The 16,352-nt window shown below is 33.3% G+C and overlaps 1 protein-coding gene across 1 annotated transcript; it reads left to right on the top strand.

The window, feature by feature from the left end:
* The first annotated feature begins 830 nt into the window (after positions 1-830).
* On the top strand, positions 831-8,278 carry LOC109208779 (protein DCL, chloroplastic). The gene is made up of 3 exons (XM_019371931.1): positions 831-1,197; positions 7,301-7,415; positions 7,732-8,278. The coding sequence occupies exons 1-3, from the start codon at positions 887-889 to the stop codon at positions 7,897-7,899; spliced, it is 594 nt and encodes a 197-aa protein (XP_019227476.1). The 5' UTR covers positions 831-886; the 3' UTR covers positions 7,900-8,278.
* Positions 8,279-16,352: the final 8,074 nt, after the last annotated feature.

The following is a 16,352-nucleotide window of genomic DNA, read 5'->3' as shown; positions in this document are numbered from 1 at the left end:
TTTTTCTTTTTTCGTGCGGCCTTCTACTCGTCTTTGTCTTTCGATGCTCCTACACATAAAACAACATAATTTAGCTTAAATGTAGCACAATTAACCATTAAACTGATAACATGTAAGGCGAGTAATGTACTAAAAATATAGTATTATGGCCAAACATTAAGGTCTGAACTCCGGCGGAGAATACATGTGAAGTATTTTTTATGTCAGTTTCAGCTGTAAAGGCTTAGACTTCCATTTTTTGTTTTAGGTTGTCTTTATTCGCTGGTGCGCTCAGTTCCTTCCTGCCCCTAGAATTGAGGCATTATAGTGCATCATCAAGACCAAACCAAGGACCGGCAGACTACTTGTATAGAATAATAAGAATCAGAATGATTAAAGTAATGCTCAAAGAATTAGAAAGCATATTGAAGCCAGCCAAAACTTCATGCTCATCGCTACACCTTCTTCCTCATTTATCATACTCAATCATAACATACTATGTATATAAACCTGCTATTAATTACAAGCATATTTTTCTAGAATAAGTCTTATTTCACATATGATATGGTCACTAACATGCTAGATATGCTCAGTCAGTATTGAGAAATAGTGTGGATATTAAACTAGCACACTCACACACAAAGAATAAACAAAAAGAAATAACATAATAATTTAATGCTTCGTCTCTCAATTATAGAAGTTGCTACTTTCTCCTTAGCTATAGGAAGTCTTTTAAATCTTTGGCCTAAACTGTCCACTTTTGCAAATATAAAGAATGTCTATGTTCAGTAGGATATTTGTAAAGGACCAAAATTCTTCAATACCCATACTTAAGGGACTATGTTGGTTTTTTCCTCTACTTTTGGGTCATAGTCAAAACTACTGATCACTCACAGAAACGCTAACAATGGCTGCTCCGCTGCTCCTCAGAGGGTTCCCTCTTCTCCGGCTCCGCTTCTGCAATCAACGTCTCCAGAGTCCTAGCTTCGTATTACTTGCTCCAAGGCTTTTTTCAGCTGCTTCCGAATCGGCTCAGCCCTACGATGACGCTGCATCCAATGAGGAAAATACTACCACCGTGCTAAGGACCAAGGACCCGCCCAAGTACCCGAGGTGGCCCGACCCGGACTATAGAAAATGGAAAGAACGAGAAACTCAGATACTCAAAGAAATTGAGCCCGTTATTTTCCTCGCCAAAGAAATTATCCACTCCGATAGGTATGCTATCTTCTTCTTTAATTTACTCTCGTGGTCTCAATTTAATTTTATACAACTAGCTCCCCGTTGAAGAATTCAAATTCAGTAAACTATTCCATATTTTAATTGTTTTATTTTACTTCTCAATCATTGTTTTAACATTTGTTCTTCACTATAAGTCGATTAATATATTCATGCAGGTTACCAATGCATTTATTTCACAGCTACTCGTTTGAGCTTCTGGTGTGTTGATTGTGGCTTAATGCTTGCTTTTTATTTGTGCAAATGCATTACTTTTAATTTGATATGGATGCTAATTCATTTACCTTTAGTACTTTTGGACCAAGAGAAATTGAACATTAGCAAAACACTAAGCAATCACTCTCCTACAAGAGGGTAACACAATGACAGCTTTTTATGAACGCTATTGTTCTAATAATATATCCTATGGCTCTAGAAATAAGGAAAGCATTAGTCTTTGTGCTTAAAAGAACTTGTTTCAGCAATGAAAGCAAAACTGCAGCTGCTTCTGCGAATAGGAAGAGTCAGGGGCGGAGCCACCTTAGCTTAAGCGGTGTCATCTGACACCGATTCGTCGGAAAATTTTGCTAAATATAGAGTATTTGATTAGTAGCAAAAACGACATAACTAGTTAATAAATTGAAACTTCTCACACGAATACTCAGCTCAGACGGTAAATTGCCTAAAATGAATACTAGTGAGACGTTGCGGGTTCGAACCAAGTGGTTACATCTGTTTTGTTTTTTAAGGTTTGAGCATTGTTGGCTATTGGGTCTAGGGTCTAAGCGTCAAACAAAAGCAAAGAATTATTGATTTCAATGTCTTTTGGAATGTAATTATTTCATCAAATTTAAGACCCCAACAAAAAAAAATCACTGCAATTTGCAATTTTGGGGATTTTGTGTGTTGCTTGCAACTATTTCTATTGTAAGTTATCTTGCTATCCTTTTTTTTTTCTTTTCTTGGCGACGAAATTGATATAAAAAACAAATGAATAGTCTTTTAGTGATTATGTTTGGTTCTTTCCTACAAAAAGTACTATTTTCAATTGGAATATTATAAGTCCATTCCAAAAGAGTAAATAAACACTCACTGAGGAGAGTTATAGTAATGTACTTTATTAATATGATTTGAACTGTATTTTTTTAGTATATGATATCATTATATTGGATTTTTCATCTATTTCTTTAAATATTGACACCGCTTACGAGAAATCCTGCGTACGCCCCTGAGAAGAGTGGCGTGTGGACTTCAATAGTCGGAGAATGATAAGAAGCAAAGTAAAGACTGTGAATTCCACCTTGAGGAGCCTGAGCTTAGGCTAACCACTAAGATCCTTTAGCACCAAAGATCCAGAAAATCTTAGAAAATGACCTATAATTCTTTGCCTATTGAATTGGAAAGCTGATCGTGTAGGTCTGCTTCTGTATCCTCCAAACAGTAGTAAGTCAATGATAATCTACTACTTACTACCACTTTCTGCAGCTAGAGATTATGAATGATTTGAACTTTTTTTTTGTATGAGAATGATGTGTAAATGAAGGAAAAAGTCAAACTCTATGATAGTTTTAAACCTTTAACTGCAGGTATAATGCCACTCTGTCAATGCTATATTTAAAGGGACTATATGGTAGTATAAGAAAAACAAGTTTACATCTCAAGAAACAGAAACAACTTTTAGAATGAATTAGAAAGCAGGACAAGTATCTCGGGATTTAGGTAGCGTTTAGCTTTTCTAAATAATTTGACGTAGAGAGTTGAAATGATAGAAATATAGTAATGAGACTAACGTAAGATGCATTGTGTAGTTTTATTTGGGAGAAGTTCATTAACTAGTTTTATTTGAATAAAATTTGTTTGAAACAAATTAACCATTATCAAGACATCAACAATTTGTGGAACTCCTAACATCAATACTTAACACAATTGAGAATTAGACATGAATATGATTGCAAAAAATATTACGCTAAAAATTGACTTAAACAGGCATACTTGATTTTTGTTTTTTTGGCGCATGTGTCCTGTGTCAACTATTATTGGTGTTTAAAGTAACTCCTTACAATATAGTTCCTTTTATTTCAAATAAGTAAATTAATGTAATTTTTTTACTTGATACTAGCTTAAACATGATTTGTGTACAATATTGATCAATCATTACTATGAGGATATCCAAGGTTTCTGTGGTTGATAACTAAATGTGAGTCATTAGTTAGGCCAACAGTTTTATCTTAAAACTGTTGTTAAAAAAGTGGTAAATAAGAATTATGGCCACAAAGCAAGAACACAATTGGCCTAAAGGCCTTGTACCTTTTTGACGTGAACTCTCCAATTCAGATCATGCTTGTTTTGGTGCAATTCTCGTCATTTATAAAGTAAATTTTCATGCTGTTAAGAATAATCAAAACTGATGTAGTTATACATTAGAAGAGTGCTGTGAGAACTTATAAGTAACCCGAACGTCAATTCATTATGCAACCCTACAATTGGGTTGTTTTGGGTCTAGGCGGGATTAGATTATCCCTTTTCTTTCCCTTTCCTCTCCTCTGTGTCACTATGTAATGTATTCACATAACAAGAACAATGCTAGCCAGCCTTAAAAGTTTTTTCTTTGTCTACAACATCTGTTTCTTTTATCTTTATTATCTCTCTTTCTCTCTGATTCCAAATATTTTCTGTCAAACTATCTTTTCTCTATCTGGTTATCGTATTTTTATGACATTTTCAATTAATATAATACTGAGTTAGATTGAACAATAAGATTGTTGATGACTGGATTGGCTCTTAATCAACCCGAGAGATTTTGGTGAAGTTGTCTGAATGCAATAATATTAAATCAGAATTTTGAAATAAGATCTGTTGATCATTGAATTATATTTGAATCTCCGACTTGAGAGATCTTTGTGAAGTTGTCTGAACGTCGATCCTTTCTTGTGTTGGTCTTCGGTGCTGGCTTCGGTGTGAATATCTCAAGTTGGAAGAAGCCAACTTCATAAAAAAATGTTTCTCATGGAGTAGAGACAAAAGAGAAAAGAGATATTTGACTTGAGAATCCCAGGGATCCTGGGAGTCAACTCTTCTCTTCTTTTTCTTTCCAATAACGAGAAAACCCTAAGGACTAATACCGCAAGGTTTGAAACTCGGTGTATTTCTCCACTTATCTGCGGTTGGGTTTTCAACACACATCATGTGTTGCATTCTCACCACTAGACCAAAGCCTTGGGGTATCCTGGTTGTCAAATTGAAACGCTCAAATCAGTAGTGTTCTCACAGAATAAAACACAAGTGAAAACTGGAAAAGAACAGATAATAATGAGGACTAGCTTTCTCGAAAGTCGAAACATTATTTGTGTTTCTGATATTCTCCCACCCTTCTTTGTTACCGTTATTGGGTTTTTTTTTTCTGTTGATGAAGTGTTGTTATTGGGTTCTTTTTCTATTGAATGTGTTGGGGTTGTTTATATATTCGGAAGCAACATAAATGCCGGTGTTTCTAATCGATCATTATGAACGGTTGATTATGGTGGACAATGATAGTGGTTTGTTGCTGTTGACCACGAGGCCTTGCAAATAACAACCCCCCCCCCCCCCCCCCCCCAAACCACGCCAAATGACTCAGTGCGACTCATAATGCTGTGAAGGCAGGGTTATCATGCTTGCTGGGTAGTGATCATGGGAGAGTTCCTTGGGTGTTGACTAGTGTTGATCTGGTAGTTTGTTTGGACCCTCTTCTTCTAATAACATGAACTCAGCTGATTGTGTATTCCACCAGTCTACACGAAGGATGCCGTTTATGCCTAAGTCTCTTCAAGTGATCAATGATATTCCCTTTTTTGATAGATGAGAATGATAACTATTTCTCAGTGCTTTTTTCTTTGAAAGCAAAGTTCAGAGTCAAAGCACGTTTACTGCCTGAATAGCTTTCTAGAGTACAGTTCTAGCTGTACATCTTAGGTATAGATCATTGGTGGAGAAGAGGGAAAATCCTTTTTAAAAGTGTTTCTTTTTCAAAATGCAAAAGCTTTTTTTCCTTTTCTGAAGATACAGACACTGAAGTATTAACTTTAACGTAAACTGCCAAGAGTCAGTTTGTTTGGGGAAGGCCTTTCTACAATTATCTTTAATGCCTTCTATGACTTTCCCTATCATCACATTGATGTGCTTTTCTTCCTTGAGATTTCCTTATGGTTACATCTTCACTGCGTCTGCGAGTTACTATCCAATTTCGAGTAGTTGTTCTCTCCGATTTAGGTGTCGGGCTCCTTTAGCAATAATACATCAATGTTCTGCCTTTGTGAGCATGAGGTATCTGATCAAGTTAAAGTACTCTTTCATCTTTTCCACAGGGAAACCTATTATTCACAAGGAAATGAATGCAGGTTTATTTAGATTTTCCCTGTGGCATGCAAAGACATTTGGATTGCTATAGTTCCTAGATCATCATGGATCAGTTCTGGGAGATAAAACTGGCGGAAGAGCAAAGAAATGGATTTCGATTTGGCAATAGGATTTCTAGTGATGAGCTCGTTTTATGTTTTGAGAGAAAAGTTCATTAGATCTGCACTTTCTTGTTAACTTCAAGATTCATGAACCATGTGAAGGAACCTTTCTTTCCTGACTATATTCGGTAAACAATAATTTTTTACAACCATGCCAGAGGAATTGTGCCTCCGAGAAGATCACCAAACAATTAGAACTCTTACGAATTCTGAAATTATTGTAAGAAGTCATTGATAAATAATGTTACTATCAGCATAGCGCATTATGGCTGAGGTAATAACTATGTTGCCTTGAGTGTTAGTGGTGTAATTTGAAGTATGCACTGAGCAGAAGGAGTCAACATGTTTTTATGAGCGAACTCTTAGACTTTGTGCTGCATCCTATGAAAAAGTAACAGCGCATAAAGAATAAGATTCCTTAGGTGCTAGAACCTTATGGTCCGGCCTTTCCGCGGACCCCGCTCATAGCGGTAGCTTAGTGCACAGGGCTGCCCGTAGGTGCTAGAGAACATTTCAGTAATCTGAATGATAACGTTACTCAACCAAAAATAAAAGTTCAGCAACATTCCAGGATTTTGTGCCTGCCACAATGAGCCTGGAGATTACCATAAGTACCTAATGAACCCGAAATTATTGCAAAAGATATAATAAAACTGAAGTGAGGTGGAAGTCCTACACTTGCAAAAGGTATGAGCAAAAGAACTTTCTTTAGGCTTCTCTGTATGTTTTCGTTATGTGCTGCATCACCCTCTCTGCAATAGTTTGACAGTTTCTGCTCTATTCTGGTTATATTGGTAGCAATCGAAAGTCAGGAAGTAAGGTTTTCAATGGGACTTTAGGCGAAGAAAAGAATTTCAAGAAATTAATTTCTAGTAAAAGATCTTAGGTAATTACTAGTTTTTATTCTTCTTTAGTTCTTAGTTCTTACTACTTCAGAAAGTGCACAAGGATACCATATTTGGCGTTGCATAGTGTTTCAGGGTCTAGCTTGCTATGAATGAAAATCCATCTTCCTTCTCATTGATGAATTGCTTAGAAAATGCATTGCCACTATTATAAACTTCAATTAGCTTTCAGTTGAAGGCGCAAGATTTGATTGCTTTTTAAAAAAGTAAATCGGATCTTTATATATTAATACCTTGTTTAAATTTATTGTCCTCTAGACCAACTAGTTGAGACTGAAGCATAGCTGTTGCTGTAATTTGTTATCCTATATGGCTTAATGTATTTCTGTTATGTTGTTTTTCATCTAATTTGGCTAGTGTGAAGTTGAAAATAGAAAACGATCTCCTCTTCTTTCTCAACAAAGAAATGATCTTCTCTTCAAGTAAAAAACAGTAATGTTATGAAATGGGGTGGTATTGCCTGTTAATTTTCAGTTGAAGTTGCTATGTTTAACATCCTTATCGAGAAAAAAAAAGTTGCTATGTTTAAAAGGTTATGAATTTACTATATAGCTATGTATGTGCAGATTCTTTTTATTTTGTCCTTTTATACTTTTATTTACTGTCTTTTGTATCTTGATGCTTATTCTTCTACTTACTAATTATCTCTCTTGCTTGTCTGTTGAATTTTACCCTAATGTTCGGGCTTTTCCTCATTCCCAGGTATATGGATGGAGAACGTCTGACAGCAGAAGATGAGAAAATAGTGGTAGACAAGCTTCTTGCTTACCATCCCCATTGTGAGGATAAAATTGGATGTGGCCTCGACTCCATTATGGTTGGTTGCATAGTTAGAAGATACTGTGGTTGCTTGATCTGTTAGTAGAGATTGAACTGACTTTTGGTTTAGTTTGGTGCATTAGCATTTAGTCATTGTGTGCAAACTGCATTATTCTTCTCGTTCATTCCTGTGCATAGATTTGTAATCTCAAACTACATTCGATCATTGAGTAATTCTTCTATACAGTTGGTTTTGCTAATGTAGCAGTCAGGTCTTTAATATAAGTGGCATCATGTAAAGAGGCAGTAATTTTGATACTGGTTATGAAAATATCTGCTTTTTTGAGTTGACTAATAGCCTCTCTATGTTGTAGGTCGATCGGCATCCCCAGTTCAGACGTTCTAGGTGTCTCTTTGTCGTAAGAACTGATGGTGGATGGATAGACTTTTCCTACCAGAAGTGTTTAAGACAGTACATTCGAGATAAGTACCCTTCTTATGCCGAAAAATTCATAAAAGAACACTTCAAACGTGGTAGTTGAGTTTTGTGTTAGACAGCCTCTCTTCACATAAATACTAAAGCTGGAAGCTGTTGGTCTGTAGAGCACTCATGGTGGGTCTTTTTCAAGGAAGGAACTAGAAAATGACGGATCTTATGAATGCTTGTGTGCGGCAAAAGGCGTTCATGGATTCAATGACCAACAAATGACCTGTGATATCTTTAGTCAATGTGGTAGATATTAGTTGACATGCATTTCATGTTTTAATTGGTGGAAGAAGAAAGTTGATGGAAGTATAAATGATTTAAGATTACACTTCCATACTAATTAGTTGGCTTTCCTTGTAATGTTGACTGTCGCTTTCTTTTGGTGAATCACTATCTCTATCTTCTTTAATTCTTGAAGGCACATTACCTGGCATAATGACTTACATAAGTAAAACTTGCATGCAGACCTTGTAGCTAAGAACAGTAGCTTGTATTAGAGACTACTGCATTTAACTTTGAGGAACTATAAATTTAGTCTGCCAATTAATGAAAGGCGGCAATTGATTGTGATAATTTGTGCGCGCAAACCAGCTCGTACACTATATTTATAGAAAATGAAAAAGTAAGCATTTTTTGGAGGAATAGTCAAACACTCAAACATTCATTATGTTTCTCAGATTCAATCATGCAGGGGAAGTGTAATGATGACCATCGCAACTCATGCTCAACTTGTACACCTCCAAAATTTTCAAAAGGGGTAGCATGCCTTTTCAACTTTGACCGTAAGATCATGTCATGTGCATCAAATTGGATTGGCAAAGATTCACACTTCTTTTTGCTTTAGAACTATGAATTGTGTTGTGTGAAAAGTAAAAAAACAAGCCATCGCACGGTCTGTCAATAGTCAGTACACAGTGATGGTCGAGGCAGAATTTGAGTAAGTCAAAGTAATCCCATCTTTGCATCTTACTAGTTCGTTCTTTTGTGGACTTTGGCTCTCCAAAAGTAGCTGTCTCTATCATTTTCCCCTTGTGCGATTTTAAGTAGAAATTTAGGAAAATCTAAAGTTAGCAAGATGTTTTAATATGATATTCTGGTCGAAGGGTATACACTAATTGCTCAAGGACTTGTAACTCACAGGGTAAAGATTGTTTACACTATTAATATAGCTTAATATATGATCACGTGTTACTTTTCATTTTTATCATATTACCATTTAATGATTGTTATAGAAATATACATATAATTACTTTATAAATGATCTTATTGTATAAACATTTTTGCACAATTAGTGATTAGTGTATAGAACCTAAACTCATTGCTTAACAGGGCAAGTCACTACTCCCTCCGGTCCAAAATAAGTGGTTTTTTGGCCTTTTTCTTGTGGTCCAAAATAAGTGATTTTTTCAGATTTCAAGAATGAATTAATTATTTTTTTCTTACATTGTCCTTGAAGTAAATGGTGTTGGAATATGTGCTGGAGTGTTTATGTGAGATAGTAAAGGTTAATATGGTCAATTCCATTGCTAATTAATGCTAAAAGGTGGATTTCTTAATTTGTGTGAAAACATCCAAAAAATTACTTATTTTGGACCGGAGGGAGTAGAATATAACCGAACAAGGGGAGGAGAGTGGACCGAGAGGTCAATGAGTAAACCTTTTGCCTCATCACATAGCTCTAACCTCTCTGTGCTCTTAATTAAGTAGTAAGTGGAAACATGATTACATAAACAACTTATTTATGATAGATTCTTAATGATAATGATATGGTATTAAAGCTGGTGCTATAATGTAAGCAGACTGGATAAGTGGATTCACTATTTGATTTATGTGAGTTCAAACACCAGAAGCAATATGATCGATCAATCTCTCCAGCTGGATAATCAAGGAAATATGGACTATCCACCAGTTCTTTCCTCTTTTCTTATATCTTCTGCACATATCTTTATAGGATCTTTGAGAGAGACAAACACGTAACTCTCTCATTCAATTTTCTTCCCAATATTCTGCTTCTTACAGTCCATATATGGATTATTTTTTTAATAGTACCTTGTTTGAAATTTATACTAAAAAATTTGGGAACAAAAGAAAGTATAGTAGGAGTAATACTAGTATTATCCGGAGAGTTTAAGCTAGCGTTTGGACATATATTTAGTTGAAACTTGAAAAAATAATTTTTGAAGTAGTTTTGAAAAATAATTTTTGGAAGTTGAAATTATGTTTGGACATGCATTTTATTTGAAAAAAATTTGAAGTTTTGTGAGCGGGAGAACAAGTTTCACCCAAAATCTACCCTAAACTAAATTTTGGGAATTTGAAAAATAATTTCAAAATTTTTTCAAAAATAGATCATTAATCTATGAATAAACAATGTTTTAAAAAAATTTGAAAAAATGGTGCCAAAATGTATGGCCAAACGGGGCCTAACTAATTTCTCTAATATTTGTTGACACTGTATTCTGACTGTCAAAGAGTACTCACTGAATTCAGTCATTTTCTTTTTAGAAACAGAGTACTTTTGAGACAAGAAATTTCAAAGCAATGGGGCTAAAAAATTTTATTGGTACCATCAGCTAAAGAGTACGTAATACAGATAGCCATGCCAAAGATTGTGTGCCATTGTTTTACAATGGAGGTAATAGGGTGTCGTCCCTATTGGTCTCTGTAGAGGCTGTTGCTATCACTAAGACACTAACCATTATAGAGAAAATAGAAAGTTGAGTTTAAAAAATTACTAGAGTTTATCTTTATGCTAACAGTATAAAAGAATTTTTGCACTATAATCAACTAAAAAAAATAGAGTAATTATTGGTAATCGTTTAAGAAAGTGAAATTAGTAACTTTGAAAATGGAACAAATTATATAAAAATATATTGATAGAATAAGAATTCTTTCTGATTGTCAACGTGTATCAGTTAAATTCTTGTTGCTATAGTTTGGTACTTTATGATACCAAGATTGAAGTGTGATCACCTGTCTTGCCAATTTGACCACCAAATTTATGTCACAAGACAAAGAACAGCTAAGAATTCTGAAGCAACTTAATATATCAATCATAACCAATAATTTGAAGATAAAATATTAAATGAGTAATAAAACTAATCCAATAAATAGAAGCAAAAACATTAAAAGAGTAATGAAACTAACATTGATGAACTTACGACTCGAGATCTCACAATTTTGGATCACCTATATCTGATGTGGCAAATATTTTATTAAAATTTGGATTCTTTTATGAATTTATTGTGATATAAAACCTAGGCGACAATAAATATTGCCACCATATTAACCTGCAACATATCTAGTCAAATCCCATTATCTAGAACTACGGTAATCGAGATTATTTTAATATCTTCTTGAATCTCAAGATCTAGAACTAAAGCATACGAGATTAAGAGTCTGTTTGGAAAGCCACTTTGTAATTGGAATGGGTGTAATTACTAGGGTAGTAATTACACAGCCTAGTAATTACGACAACATGTTTGTTTGTCATAGTGTAATTACAGTGTAATTACAAATATACTATTTGGTTGCACAAGTGTAATTACACTGTTAGATTAAATTTTAAATTAAGTAATTATCAAAACTTAAAATCTAATATAATAAATATATGCGTACAAATTTTAATAAGTATAAATAATATTATATTTGGTATTTAAGATGTATATTTTTTTGTGAAATACATTAATTAGTAATTATATATTTATAACTAATATTGTAAAAATAATTTATATATATTTTAATTAATAATATTTAGTTTAGAAACAAAAATTAAAAATATACGTTTTGTAAGAACATCATGGAATTCATGTTTGATAAAATAAATTAATATCTATAAATATAATGTCATAACATTATTCAAATGTTTGACAAAACTAATCTATCAATTCTAACTAAAAAACGGACAACGTGCAATGTGAGCCAATACTACTAAAACAAGTAAATTGGAACCATGAATATAACACATTTTGAAAATTCAAAAAATAAAATAAAATCATTTAACATATGTCAAATTCCAACATAATAATAGTAAGTTCCACTGCAACTTAAGATTAGGAAACATGAAAAGTTTATAATCACATTCAACAACGAAATTTCACTTTAATTGCATCACTCATTATATGCCAAGCTTGTTAATGACTCATTATTTCTAATATTAGGAGGTGTAATTTCAAAAATTGAATAATAAAATAAATAAGAAATAAAATATAAGCAATTACATGAAATCACAAAAAGTAAAGATAGAGAAATAAAAGATAAATAACGTACAAAGAAAAATATATTTTAAAATTTCAAAAGAAATTAAAAAGTAAAATAAAATTAAAAAATTAAAATAGTATAAATAAAAAGTTATAAAGAAAATAAATTAAAATAAAAACAAAAAGGAAAGAAACTAAAAAATAACATTGTAATTACCACCAATTCTCACCTCCCCCTTGAGAATTGGACAGTGTAATTACACCCAATTCCATGCTGACCAAATATTACTTGACCAAACAAACATGACAAACTATGTAATTACACCAATTACACCCAAATCCATTTCCAAGGTGACTTTCCAAACCGGCTTTAATGTCATTCCACTGATATGCTTCAAAAGAAGAAGAGTTTTCTCGCATTTCAAACAGGAATTAGTAAGTTTTAGAGTAAATTCATATCATTTTCGATCTCGACCTTTCTACTTCCAAATGTAAATATCATCGATTGTTGAGACTATTTTAACACGTTGGGCCTATTCAGTGTAGAGGCTATAGGTTCATCTGAGTCTATATCTTTGGCTCATATTTTATATTTTCGTCCAAAAAATTATTAAATATATACAAATAGTAAAAATTTGAGCACATTAAATTAGATGAAATATGATAAAATTGTAAATCTGAACCAATAAAATTCAAATTCAGAATTCGCCTCCCATTAACTTGGTTGTAGGCTTGTAGCGAATGCAAAGTGACAAACATTATGGAACAAGAAAGGATTATCACTTAAATGTCCTTGCATATAATTATTATATTATTATTAACAATTACATATAATTATTTTTAAATGTCCTTATAATATAAAATAATATAATATAATATAATATTTTTTTATTTGAAAATCCCTTAAAGGAGGTGATAGTTGAATTTGCCAAGTTTTTTCCAATATTTTTTTTTTTGGCAAAAACATGTTTGTTTATAGATTTAACCATGTTTTGGCAGATTTTGAAAATAAAATTTTCAAATTCCAAAACTAGCTCTAGACTTGTGTTTTGGCCAAAATATCACAATTTAATTTTAAAAATTACCCAAACTTTTGTATTTTATAAACCAATATCTATTATGACCCAACTAACCAGCAGCTAATTACTATTATTTTCCTTTGGACTGATGATTCTTGTAATATTATTGCAATTTGACAAATTATGGTGGCTAGTAATTGTGTTATTAGCAGTTGATATTAAAATATCAGATTATGGTTTTAGGATAGTATATTATATAGTTCATTATAAAAATGATAAATTTGTGCCAAACTTTTCTATGTTCAGGACTATGGTTTGTGATAATGATAATGAATGGCATGGATGAAGGTTGTGCATATACGGGATTAATTGTTTGTGTTGTATTGTTGGGTATTTTTGATAGTTCTTAGAACTTATGGGTATAAGTCACATTTCATGTTTTTTCGAAAAATAAAAGTGAAATATGTTTTTAAAAGTTATGTCCAAACTGTTTACCCTAAAATTCGAGTAACAATTAAACTTATATTGTGGTTTTAAGGATATGTGATTTAGTCTAATATCAATTAATAATTAAGGAATTAAATAGATAAATTAGATAACAAAGTAAATCAAACAAGTGTGCAAGCAAGATCTCGACCTCGACCTATGATAGTCTCGAGGTGTGATAATAGAAATAGCGAATTATCAAGCAACTCCGATAAACAGTAAATGAAATAGCAAGAAAGTAATGAACATATATTTTCTTTTCAGTGAACAATGATGATTACAGATGTAATGAACCCCGATTTCCACCGTATACACAAACAGATTTTCATCTTCAAACTAAGCTTCACCTAAATCAGATTTTTTAAAACAAATTTGGAAATCTATGGTCAAACGCTATCTTAATCTTAAAAATCAAATCAAACTAGCTATTGAATTAAAAACTAAAATACGAGTACCATATAATAAGGGAGTCCTAAATAAGGTACACTTCTAATAATAGTAGGAAATCATATTTGACAACCGAGTAACCGCCGAGGATCAAGCCATTCCGAAATTCACGCCGTGATCTTCGGTCCGTTGCGGGTATCTCGCTCTTTCCGTTACTGAACTATACCGGCACCATCTCGAAATATGCTTTCTTCTGACCTCGGTAAGTGATATCGACCTCGACCTTGGAAAGGAACTTCGACCCCGGGCTCGACGTCCTGGTCTTCCGACGTGGTATCACTTTTTCCATCGAAGGACGAAATCGGGTAGCCCCGATTTCCACCGTATACGCAAACAGATTTTCATCTTCAAACTAAACTTCACCTAAATCAAATTTTTTAAAACAAATTTGGAAATCTATGGTCAAACGTTATCTTAATCTTAAAATCAAATCAAACTAGCTATTGAATTAAAAACTAAAATACGAGTACCAGATTACCAATAAAAACTACAGGTTGGTAAACTGAAGGTTACTTTTTACATATTGGGTATGAGTGACCAACCTCTGGTTTTGACCATTGGTTCACAAGCCACTGCAGTCAATTGGCAGTGTTCCAACCATTGGGGCCCCTTAAAATTTACAGCATTAATTAACTCCGTGCATTTGCAAACTGGTCCTTACCTGTACTATATCACACCAAGACTCCCCCATTTCTTTTTATGATAATCCTACAAAATTCTCTCGTTTAATTTGCTATCTTGTCCTTTCAGCGACTCCTATTAGCCAATTATTGTTAGTGGAAGTTGGCTATTACCACAAGTGATTTTCGAAGCTCAACATCTTGCAAGACATATTGAGGTAACAATACTTAATCGAGTTTGCATGGTGCATGCATAACCTGTTATTCGTACGAAGAAAAAAAATACTACAAGTTATAGTAATTTGTGAACGTTGAAATTCTACTAGGAACGACTAGTTTTATTCACAAGCACATGAGTTGTTTATGCAATGAATCAACAGCAACAAACAATAATATATTCAGTAAAATTTCACGAGTAAGATCTAAGGAGGATTGTATATTATGTTAGAATATGCGCAGTGAATGCAAGCATACAATTCAGACATCAAATACATGTAAATTAGACAATGATATAATTACGAGATTAGAAACAGCAGGATTTTTCGTAAGCGGTATCGCATTTAAAAAAGTGAACAAATAGATATATTACTGTCAGGATACACATAAAAATATACAAATTCGAATCTTATTAAAAAATGAATTCAAGTATAATACTACAACCCTCCTCAACAAGTTTTTATTTTTTGAAATCTATTCAGAATATTCTTGCTAGACATAATAGTAAATACTACCTTTTCTATATATAACACTAAGCAATCACTTAAAACTCTTTTATTATTTGACTTTACAATTTGGGTTCGGACCAACTTCATCTTCCCCCAAGAAAAAGATAGAAAGAAAGAAATAGTAAGAAAACTTAGCGTGGAACATACTTGGAGGAAAAACAAGTTTTTTTAGCAGAAAATGAAAATCTTACTCAGCATGAAGCTGCTCAAGTCGAACCCATGACCTCTCCTAAAAAAGTGAAGCACTTGACCAGCAGAGCTAGCGAGAAGTATGTGTAAAGTAGCGTCATTTTTTTTTTGTTTATTTAATAAAATATTTGGTGTACATGTAATTTACACATGTTTAGTGAATTTTTCTGGCAAAGCGGTGTCATCCGACACCGCTTACACCAAGGTGCATCCGCCCCTGATTAGAACCACTAACCTCTTGAAAACGTTGCACATGTCCTCCTTAGAGCAAGAATCTAGAGCTGCAGTCTTCTGCTATGGTCCTAGTAAGACCTTGGACGAAATTGCTTTGAGTGCGCAAGAACAATACAAATCTAAAAAAGTAAAGTATTGGGTAAAAAACGTCTTCTTTATGTAGACTCGTTTTCCAGCCAAGGAGGGCTCCAAAAACGCATAGGATTCTTCTTGTGCAAGTAAAATCCTACTCTAACTCTACAGGATGACTTTTCTCCCAAGTCACTTTTTAACCAAGTCGGTCCAGGTTTTTACTAGGTATAGCAGGGACCACAGAAATAATAAGAGCCTATCAATGATAGCATTAATTCGAAATTTTGGATGGATTAATTTCTTCTATAATTAATTGCAGTTTATTCCATTAAAAACTGCAATTGAACTCCTAAATATGAATTTCGAAATTCACTAACACTTATTTTAACTTCCCATGTTAAGATCCCAAATACCGGATAATTAAATTAAATCACTGATAATTTAATTTAATCAACTAATTAAATCCTTTATAATTCCGCTTAAACTATTTCTTGTGACGGATACAAAATTTACCGGC

Source organism: Nicotiana attenuata, unplaced genomic scaffold (assembly GCF_001879085.1).
Source record: "Nicotiana attenuata strain UT unplaced genomic scaffold, NIATTr2, whole genome shotgun sequence".
Taxonomy (NCBI): Eukaryota; Viridiplantae; Streptophyta; class Magnoliopsida; order Solanales; family Solanaceae; genus Nicotiana; species Nicotiana attenuata.
This window is presented reverse-complemented; position numbering and strand designations above follow the sequence as displayed.